At 42.4% G+C, this 11413-nt stretch overlaps 1 protein-coding gene across 1 annotated transcript in view; it reads left to right on the plus strand.

Moving 5' to 3' along the window:
- The first annotated feature begins 597 nt into the window (after nucleotides 1–597).
- TOM1L1 (target of myb1 like 1 membrane trafficking protein) overlaps nucleotides 598–11413 on the plus strand; it is a 54875-nt gene continuing 44059 nt past the window's right edge. The window contains exons 1-2 of the mRNA XM_015831884.2: nucleotides 598–819; nucleotides 2131–2215. Coding sequence (XP_015687370.1) covers nucleotides 762–819; nucleotides 2131–2215 — 143 coding nt within the window. The 5' untranslated portion in view covers nucleotides 598–761. The remainder of the gene's footprint in view (nucleotides 820–2130; nucleotides 2216–11413) is intronic.

The following is an 11413-nucleotide window of genomic DNA, read 5'->3' on the forward strand; positions in this document are numbered from 1 at the left end:
CAAAGTATAACATGTATACAGTGAGATTGGCTGAGCCTCCCTCCGTGCCCCCACCAACTCACAGTGACTACAACCCCACCAATTTACCAAGCTCGATTCGAAACAGACTAAATTTCATTTTTAATGTGTGTAGACAATAAAGGTTATCTATCTATTAGCTCGAATTTATTAGCCGAACTCAAACTTCACGTTCAGGGTCGGAACAGGAGGAAAAAGTGTGGTTGTGGGATACCAAATCGTTCTCCCTCCCGCTTCGAAAAGGAAACAGACACCCCGGGAGATGAGAGCACCCCGGGCCAACCGCAGAAGTTGCAAATCGAAACGGCTTGGAAATACCAGGGAGCAAAAGAGGCTTCTCGACCTCGTGGTATTATCCCCCGATGAAGCGGAGTGAGCAGCCCGCGGAGGCTCTCGGCCAGGCGCCTCCCGGGAGAGGGCTGTCCCTAGTTTCTCTCTTTCTCTCCTCTCGACGCTGATCTCCAAGCCCGGGCAGGTCTGATCCAGTCCCGCGCGGCACGTGATCCCCGACGCGGAGCTTATGGGAGGCCAGCCCTGGCGAGCACCTGGAAGGCGGTCGCCAAGCTCCTCCTTCCAGCCTCCGGGAAAGGCACTGGGCAGCGGTCCCCGACGGCGCAGCCACTGGAGCAGAGGAGGAAGGCGTCGGCGTTAGCTGCTAGGGAGAAGGCTGGCGGACGTCGTTCTCGGGTCTGATCTGAAGATCCTTCAGTCTCCCGAACGGGCCTGAAAACTCAGGCGCAAGCATGGCTTTTGGGAAGAGTCAGAAGGATGTCTTCGCTACCCCCTTGGGCCATCTGATCGGTAAGCGGCGCCTGCCGGGTAGCTCGTTCCCTTCGTGTTGGCCCGGGCCGTCTCTGAATTTAGCAGCTCAATCCTGAACTTCTGGTTTCAGCGCTGTGTAGCTTGGATTCCTGGCATTGTCCAATTACGATTGGACCAGGCGGCGTGTGTGAGGCTCTTGAATTTGTGTTCTCAAAGGGTTGTGGGGAAAAGTGCTTCGCCTGTAGCCTGGATTCTGGTAACTCGAATCCCCAAGCTATTATCCACGGCCCACTGAAAATTAAGATTGCTGCATTGTTAACAGAAACGCTAACGGCAACCGATTGCTATATAGAGCACTTGAACTTTCGGTGAGCTTGCAAGAATGAGAGAGCACCGACAGTTTACGTATTTGATAATGTTAGTCAGCAACTGAGAATCAGAACTCGTCCGAAGTGCACATTCTATGCTTTCTGAACTTTGCAAGAGTTTTTAACCACAACAGGTGTCCAATAAAGGCAACCGGTAGCACCTGCTGAAGCCTCCTCTTTCAGGGCAAAAATTGTCAACATAGGCATTGATGCGGTGCTGGTGATCCTGCATCCTACAGGGCAATGGGTGAACTTCCAGAAGTTGTTGATTAAGATGGATGGAGATTGAGGTTCAATAGCATCTGAGGGCTTCAGACTCATTTTATCTTGGATACACCCTTGTTGTTGCACTGTGGCTCCTTAAATGGCATTGGAAAATACCACATTGAAACTCCACCAAATACAATCTGTTACCATTAGATGAATTTCCTACATTTTAAAGTCGGCAGACAGATATGTATTTATTTATAGGTGAGACCTTGGCTTACGACCACAGTTGAGCTCAAAATTTCTGTTGCTAAGCGAGACGGTTGTTAAGTGAATTTTGCTCCATTTTTACTACATTTTTGCCACAGTTGTTAAGTGAATCGCTGCAATTGTTAAGTTAGTAGCAAGGTTGTTAAGTGAATCTGGCTTCCCCATGGACTTTGCTTGTCAGAAAGTCACAGAAGGGGATCACATGACAACTGGGACACTGCAACTGTCATAAATATGAGTTAGTTCCCAAGCATTTGAATTTTGACCACATGTCCATTGGGTTGCTGCAATGGTCATAAGTGTGAAAAAAAAGGTTATAAGTCACTTTTTTCAGTGCCATTGTAACTTCAAACAGTCACTGAATGAACTGTCGTAAGTCGAGGACTATCTGTACTAGGTTTATATTGTCTTCTAAGTCTAAATGTCCTACTTTGATCCTCTAAAATAACAGTTTGTTCCTAATTATCTAGCTTTTTAACTGTGAGCCCAATCTTTCTTTTGGCAGCGAAAGCTACTTTTGGAGCCTTGCAGACAGAAGAATGGGGTCAGTTTATGCATATTTGTGACCTTATCAACACAACTGAGGAAGGGTAAGCTGCTTGATGTTCTTTGAAAAGATAAGTGTTCGATCTTTAGCTATGAGGTCAGAGAATGACGGTGCTTCTTCGTGAATTGCTGCCTTTTTTGTTTGTATCGTTTTGCTCTTCAGCAGTTGGGAAAACTTAAAAGTTTGGGGGAAAGCATGTCCAGAATGTTTTACTTTTTGTTTTCCGGCTTTTGTGGAATTTGAGGCTAAGAAATATAATACGATAGTCTTTCAGCTTTGAAAAAAGACACTCTGTTTTGCAATTCATCTGTGGACATGGAGATGGCTCTGCTGTCCCCAGTCTAGAAGCACAGAATTTAGCACAGTGGAGGCATGGGAAGTTTATTGTTGTGGTAATTGTGGGTGATGTTCTGTGATGCCACTCAGTTTTCTATCAATTTTTGGTGGCACATATCTTCAAAGCTGGTGAAGGCTTCATAGCAGAGGGCTTGTCCAGCAGCTGCAGCTTCTTGTTCTCCTAGCTCAGGGGTGTCAAACTTGCAACGTCATGCAACGTGTCGCGACTTTTTTGCCATTGCCGGCAATGGAGTGGGCGCGGTTTCGCTATGATGCATTCGGCCCGCGGGCCAGCAGTTTGACACCCCTGTCTTAGCTGGAAATCAGTGGTGTGGGATTTCTTTCGCGATGTCTTTGTAACGCTTGTATGATCAACCTCGAGATCTCTTCCAGACTCCAGTACACAATAGAATAACTAGAGAGGTATACAGCACTCGTCCATTCTGATGACATGTCTCACTTATCTCACAATTATTATTTATTTAAAATTTATTTTTAAGAACTAAAATAAATATAAGTTAAAAAAAATAATTCACAAAATGTTCCCTGAAAACAATGCATTTGCAATTCTGATTGAATGATCCGGGAAGAGATTTGCAGGACTAGGAGAAAAAAACAACTGGCAACCAGACCATGTGATGTTTACGGGTTACCCATTTCAGCTTTATATGATGTTGTAGGAACTCCTGCATCTGTTGCAATGCATGTTAGGAGTTGCCAACTTTCACCGAGTCCCTCTTGCTTGCCTTTAAGTGGGGCTTGATTGACATAAGACCCAAGTAAAAGTTTCTTTCCGTGCTGTGAAATCTTCACCTTGACATTTTTTTTTAATCATAGGCAGCGAGAAATGACTAGTTTGAAAATTGGTATTGCTATATGTTTTTGATATTGTGATTACTGTTGTCTCATGAGTTGGATTTGAATGTGAACTGTCCGGCGTCTCTGGAACAGAATATAAATGCAAATAAATAAATAGATAATAGACAAATTGCACGTATTAGGCAATCCTAGTTTCCTGGCAGCTGTACTTGTATCATGCCTCCTGTGAAAACTCATATTAGTTGTGTATGTGTTCATTAAATGTGTCTGTAAATGAATGGCAGTGTATTCTTAGAAAAAATGGTGAGTAAAGCAGTTCTGTAATGGCCATATAGAATCTATAGTAGGGTGTCCATCTGCTATCTGGGGAATTCTGGAAGTTGAAATCCACAAGTCTTAAAGTTGCCAAAATTGGACACCCCTGATTTATAGGATCTTGCAAGTTCGACTAGACTAGAGCCTTCATTGGTTTTTAGCATTTGAATAGATGTGAGCAATAGTAGCTATTCTTACCCCTTTTCCCCTGTCCAGTCATGTCCAACTCTAGGGGGCGGTGCATATCTCCATTCCTAGCTGAGGATGTCAGTGTTGTCCAAAGACACTTCCATGGTCATTTGATCAACTTGACTATATGCCAATGAAGTGCAGTGGCTCGTGTGGTTAGGACTCTGGGTTAACCATTTGCAAGCTCGCGTTTGAAGCTGGAATGCTGCTGTGTGTCAGAGCTCGCGTTCGAAGCCGGAGTGCTGCTGTGTGTCAGAGCTTTTGTCATTCACTCCAATTCCTGTCCACCTAGCAGTTCAAAAGCGTGCAAACACGAGTAGATAAATAGGTACCACTTCAGTGGGCTCATTAGCAGGGACATGAAAGAAGTTCCCAAGTGTGAATCAGAAACCAGCAAAGATGTTGCAATTAACAATCACATGATCGCGAGATGGGCAACTGATCATAAAAGTGAGCCGGTTGCCAAGCACCTGAATTTCAATCACGTGACTGTGGGGACGGGCAACAATTGTAAGTTCAAATTTAGGTCATAAGTCTCCTTTACGGAGGTTGTTGCCAATTCAAATCTTGTTTAAGCAAACTGTCATAAATCAAGGACTACCTTTAATTACATTGGTGTCCTGACTTCAAAAAAATGCAGAGAAGTCCATTATCCTGAGAGCAACCCTGAGTTGTGTCTTTGCCTGAGAAAGAGTGTTTGATCAATGAGTCTTGTGACTAAATGACATTCATGCCAATGCTCAGTCCACAAGCTGTATTTACAGGAGATCTTTGAAGCAGGAACTACAGGGCATCTAGCAGAAAACATCCTGTTTGAGGTGTGTAACTTTGCAAAGAAGCAGCATGCTATTTTGAGCATGCAATTCTATGTCCTGAGGTTTGTTGTTTAAGAACTACAATACTAGTTGAAATTGACTTTTTAATTGTACCATAACTCTTTCTTATGGGTGAGTTAGGGCTGTCTTTTACTAGTATTCAAAAGAGTTCTAGTAATATTCCAAACTCTCCCAAGCGTGCACCTTATTTGCTAACTACTGCTATGTAGGGTAGCATATCCTGATTTGCTTGAAGTGACAGTACCTCTTTTGCCAACATGCAAAAAAAACCCCAAACAAACCAATTTCAACCTACTTCACATAACACAAGGATAGAGGCAAATGCCATTTCTGAATTGATATTATTGCATAAATGATGCAAGTTGTCCTTGCATCAGATGTCACATTGTCATTAAAGCACAGAATTGTACTATTTGCATGACAATATAACATACTGATTTGTTATTGTGACTTGTAATGGAGGTTGCTGCACAATGGGAAACTGTAGTGAAGGTGCTGAACTACAGTTACTAGCATTCCTTACCATTAGCCATGATTGTTGAAGACTGCTGAGAATGGTAGTTCAGCAGCTCTGAAAATCCAAAAATGTGTGGACATAGTTCAATATATGAAGTAGCAATAAACACAACATCTAGAATCTTGGATGAGTTATCAGGAGCTACGTATCAGAGCTCTTGAATGTAACTCTTCCCTTTCCACGCACATATACTCTGGGATATTTTGGCTGCTTTCTTTCAGTAGAGAAAAAGAATCGAGCTTAGTCTTATTGGGTGTGCTCTAGTCTTAGATTAGGGGTCCCCAATCCCCGGTCTGTGGACTGGCACCGATCCGCAGCATGTTAAAATTCGGTCCGCACAAACAAGCGAAGCCCCATCCGAGGGATGTAGTCAGCACACAAAACCATGCCCCTTCCAGTCCATGGAAAAACCTCTCTCCACGGAACTGGTCCCTGGTGCCCAAAAGGTTGGGGACCTCTGGTCTAGATGACTTATTGCTTAACAAGTTATTTTGAGAATGGTTGCAGTTATGATGGCCGCTGAATGGGTACCTTACAGCCCATAAAACATCCCTGACCGTCATAAATGGTCAGACCACATGCCCCCTGCGATCATGTGGCTGCATATTGGGCAGGTCAGCTTTACGACCCATTGGGCAGCATTCCTCAGCTATGTGACCACAATTCCAGCAAAAAATGCCCATTCAAATGAACAGGTTTATTAATAACTGTCATGTTCACTTAATAATTACTGTGTTTACTTAAGAACCATCACAAAAAAAGGCCTGGCAATTACTTCCAATCATGTGGATGCCTTGACTTACGACTATAACAATTTATAATGGTAATTCCAGGCTCAATTACAGTTATAATTGAAGGACTACCTGTAGGTCTTTCTCTTTAACCAGCATAGCCATATTTTGAAGACTGAGTGAGAATCATTACTTAAAGAGCAATTTTTGCCCAAAGCAAAATTGGAATAAAATAAGCGTTATCTCTTACTGTTTGCTCCTCTATACACATTAAGATATAGGCTGATGTTTATATGCATTTAGAAGTATTGCTTATTGCTAACCCTGGGTTTATTTTTCCGGGATGGATTTTGTTGTTTTGGTAGGGATTATTCTCTGGACTCCAGCCATGGCCTTTTATTTATACTGTAGCAGTGGAACCTGTTCTTCTTTTTAAATATGTTTCCTGGATGGCTTACAGTAATAATAATAATAAAATAAACCAGCAACAAAGCCTGAACCAAATCAACAAAAAACAGCAACTCATAGTTACAACAGAATTATCCAGCCAAAGGCAATAGCAGTGTTATTGCTATGGACCTATCCTCTAAACAATTTCCAATCACGCAAAGAAAATTGGCACATTGTTTTGAAAGATGTCTCAGTTTAATTTATTAAATTCGTTATAGTTGCCTACTATATTAGATTCTGGGTGACTTTCAAAACCCAGAAATGATAGATTAAAAACAATTAAACATAAACTGGGAGCCCATACTAAAATGCTAAGCCATGTAGATATGATGGGCCCTCCACAAATGAGCCCTCCACAAATACATCAGCTAAATGTGTTAACCTCAGTTAAAAAGCTAGTTTTTAAATTCCTTTCAGAATCCCAGGAGAGTGGGTGCCATTCGTATCTCTGAGAGAGGCTTTGTAAGGCAGGCATTGTGGCAGTAAAGGCATACTTCCTCTATCCTATAAAGCAGCATCCCCCAATCTTTTGGGCACCAGGGACCGGTTCTATAACAATTTTTTAAAAAATTAAATTAAGCTGAGATACCTTTCTAAACAATGTGCCAATTTTCTTTGCATGTTTGGAAATTCCTTACAGGTTTCATGTGCTGCCTGAATCCCACAGATGGGGTTTTGCTTATTTGCGCAGCCTGGTTTCTGGTATGCGCAACCCGGTGCCAGTCCACGTACCAGGAGCTGGGGACCCCTGCTATAAGGTGACAACCTTTAATAGAGGGGATCTATAGTGTACCCATTCTATGTAAATGTACCAGGCAGTACCAATTGAAGTCAGTACCTCGGATAACTAGACCGTATGCCACAAAGGACTTTATGTTACTCCTCTAAAACTGTCTTTCCATCTTCAACATGGGGAGATATACAGTACCTCCTCCCTTTCGTAACTATACTAACTAGGATTGAGGGGAGTTGCCAGTCAGAACACCTGGAGGGAACAAGTTTGAGGGAGAATACCCTAGGTGATGTGATTTTTTGTTTGCTTGTTTGTTCAACTTTCAGAGAGCAGAAGAAATTAAAAAGAAACAACATTCTGGGCTTTTGTTCCCCTGGCAACTTGCCAACTTTCTTTGGGTCTGCATANGTCCAATGCTGCGGCGGCAGTTGTCTCCCAGGCCGCCGCCTGATTTTCCGCCGAGTCGTGGATTAGATCCTCCGGATATGGCCCAAGCTCCATCAGGAACCTCTCCGGGTCCATCAGTCGCCTGGGACGGAACCATCTAGGTGGTTCCGTCTCCCTGCGGCGAGGGGGAGCGGCCCGGAAGTCCAACCTTAGGAGAGAAGGTTATAGGATCTTGCAAGTTCAACTAGAGCCTTCACTGGTTTTTAGCATTTGAATAGATGTGAGCAATAGTAGCTATTCTTACCCCTTTTCCCCTGTCCAGTCGTGTCCAACTCTAGGGGGTGGTGCATATCTCCATTCCTAGCTGAGGATGTCAGTGTTGTCCAAAGACACTTCCATGGTCATTTGATCAACTTGACTATATGCCAATGAAGTGCAGTGGCTCGTGTGGTTAGGACTCTGGGTTGATCATTTGCAAGCTCGCGTTCGAAGCCGGAGTGCTGCTGTGTGTCAGAGATTTTGTCATTCACTCCAATTCCTGTCCACCTAGCAGTTCAAAAGCGTGCAAACACGAGTAGATAAATAGGTACCACTTCAGTGGGCTCATTAGCAGGGACATGAAAGAAGCTCCCAAGTGCGAATCGGAAACCAGCAAAGATGTTGCAATTAACAATCACATGATCGTGAGATGGGCAACTGGTCATAAAAGTGAGCCGGTTGCCAAGCACCTGAATTGCAATCACGTGACTGTGGGGACGGGCAACAATTGTAAGTTCAAATTTAGGTCATAAGTCTCCTTTACGGAGGTTGTTGCCAATTCAAATCTTGTTTAAGCAAACTGTCATAAATCAAGGACTACCTTTAATTACATTGGTGTCCTGACTTCAAAAAAATGCAGAGAAGTCCATTATCCTGAGAGCAACCCTGAGTTGTGTCTTCGCCTGAGAAAGAGTGTTTGATCAATGAGTCTTGTGACTAAATGACATTCATGCCAATGCTCAGTCCACAAGCTGTATTTACAGGAGATCTGTGAAGCAGGAACTACAGGGCATCTAGCAGAAAACATCCTGTTTGAGGTGTGTAACTTTGCAAAGAAGCAGCATGCTATTTTGAGCATGCAATTCTATGTCCTGAGGTTTGTTGTTTAAGAACTACAATATTAGTTGAAATTGACTTTTTAATTGTACCATAACTCTTTCTTATGGGTGAGTTAGGGCTGTCTTTTACTAGTATTCAAAAGAGTTCTAGTAATATTCCAAACTCTCCCAAGTGTGCACCTTATTTGCTAACTACTGCTATGTAGGGTAGCATATCCTGATTTGCTTGAAGTGACAGTACCTCTTTTGCCAACATGCAAAAAAACCCCCCCAAACAAACCAATTTCAACCTACTTCACATAACACAAGGATAGAGGCAAATGCCGTTTCTGAATTGATATTATTGCATAAATGATGCAACTTGTCCTTGCATCAGATGTCACATTGTCATTAAAGCACAGAATTGTACTATTTGCATGACAATATGACATACTGATTTGTTATTGTGACTTGTAATGGAGGTTGCTGCACAATGGGAAACTGTCGTGAAGGTGCTGAACTACAGTTACTAGCATTCCTTACCATTAGCCATGATTGTTGAAGACTGCTGAGAATGGTAGTACAGCAGCTCTGAAAATCCAAAAATGTGTGGACATAGTTCAATATATGAAGTAGCAATAAATACAACATCTAGAATCTTGGATGAGTTATCAGGAGTTACATAACAGAGCTCTTGAACATAACTCTTCCCTTTCCACGCACATATACTCTGGGATATTTTGGCTGCTTTTTTTCAGTAGAGAAAAAGAATCGAGCTTAGTCTTATTGGGTGTGCTCTAGTCTTAGATTAGGGGTCCCCAATCCCCAGTCTGTGGACTGGCACTGATCCGCGGCATGTTAAAAATCGGTCCACACAAACAAGTGAAGCCCCATCCGAGGGATGTAGGCAGCACACAAAACCATGCCCCTTCCAGTCCATGGAAAAACCTCTCTCCACGGAACTGGTCCCTGGTGCCCAAAAGGTTGGGGACCTCTGGTCTAGATGACTTATTGCTTAACAAGTTATTTTGAGAATGGTTGCAGTTATGATGGCCACTGAATGGGTACCTTACAGCCCATAAAACATCCCTGACCGTCATAAATGGTCAGACCACATGCCCCCTGCGGTCATGTGACTGCATATTGGGCAGGTCAGCTTTACGACCCATTGGGCAGCATTCCTCAGCTATGTGGCCACAATTCCAGCTAAAAATGCCCATTCAAATGAACAGGTTTATTAATAACTGTCATGTTCACTTAATGATTACTGTGTTTACTTAAGAACCATCACACAAAAAAGGCCTAGCAATTACTTCCAATCATGTGGATGCCTTGACTTACGACTATAACAATTTATAATGGTAATTCCAGGCTCAATTACAGTTATAATTCAAGGACTACCTGTAGGTCTTTCTCTTTAACCAGCATAGCCATATTTTGAAGACTGAGTGAGAATCATTACTTAAAGAGCAATTTTTGCCCAAAGCAAAATTGGAATAAAATAAGCGTTATCTCTTACTGTTTGCTCCTCTATACACATTAAGATATAAGCTGATGTTTATATGCATTTAGAAGTATTGCTTATTGCTAACCCTGGGTTTATTTTTCCGGGATGGATTTTGTTGTTTTGGTAGGGATTATTCTCTGGACTCCAGCCATGGCCTTTTATTTATACTGTAGCAGTGGAACCTGTTCTTCTTTTTAAATATGTTTCCTGGATGGCTTACAGTAATAATAATAATAATAAAATAAACCAGCAACAAAGCCTGAACCAAATCAACAAAAAACAGCAACTCATAGTTACAACAGAATTATCCAGCCAAAGGCAATAGCAGTGTTATTGCTATGGACCTATCCTCTAAACAATTTCCAATCACGCAAAGAAAATTGGCACATTGTTTTGAAAGATGTCTCAGTTTAATTTATTAAATTCGTTATAGTTGCCTACTATATTAGATTCTGGGTGACTTTCAAAACCCAGAAATGATAGATTAAAAACAATTAAACATAAACTGGGAGCCCATACTAAAATGCTAAGCCATGTAGATATGATGGGCCCTCCACAAATGGGCCCTCCACAAATACATCAGCTAAATGTGTTAACCTCAGTTAAAAAGCTAGTTTTTAAATTCCTTTCAGAATCCCAGGAGAGTGGGTGCCATTCGTATCTCTGAGAGAGGCTTTGTAAGGCAGGCATTGTGGCAGTAAAGGCATACTTCCTCTATCCTATAAAGCAGCATCCCCCAATCTTTTGGGCACCAGGGACCGGTTCTATAACAATTTTTTAAAAAATTAAATTAAGCTGAGATACCTTTCTAAACAATGTGCCAATTTTCTTTGCATGTTTGGAAATTCCTTACAGGTTTCATGTGCTGCCTGAATCCCACAGATGGGGCTTTGCTTATTTGCGCAGCCTGGTTTCTGGTATGCGCAACCCGGTGCCAATCCACGTACCAGGAGCTGGGGACCCCTGCTATAAGGTGACAACCTTTAATAGAGGGGATCTATAGTGTACCCATTCTATGTAAATGTACCAGGCAGTACCAATTGAAGTCATAACTAGACCGTATGCCACAAAGGACTTTATGTTACTCCTCTAAAACTGTCTTTCCATCTTCAACATGGGGAGATATACAGTTCCTCCTCCCTTTCCTAACTATACTAACTAGGATTGAGGGGAGTTGCCAGTCAGAACACCTGGAGGGAACAAGTTTGAGGGAGAATACCCTAGGTGATGTGATTTTTTGTTTGCTTGTTTGTTCAACTTTCAGAGAGCAGAAGAAATTAAAAAGAAACAACATTCTGGGCTTTTGTTCCCCTGGCAACTTGCCAACTTTCTTTGGGTCTGCATA

The sequence above is a fragment of the Protobothrops mucrosquamatus genome, unplaced genomic scaffold, assembly GCF_001527695.2.
Source record: "Protobothrops mucrosquamatus isolate PMUCROS unplaced genomic scaffold, P.Mucros_1.0 scaffold_285, whole genome shotgun sequence".
NCBI lineage: Eukaryota > Metazoa > Chordata > Lepidosauria > Squamata > Viperidae > Protobothrops > Protobothrops mucrosquamatus.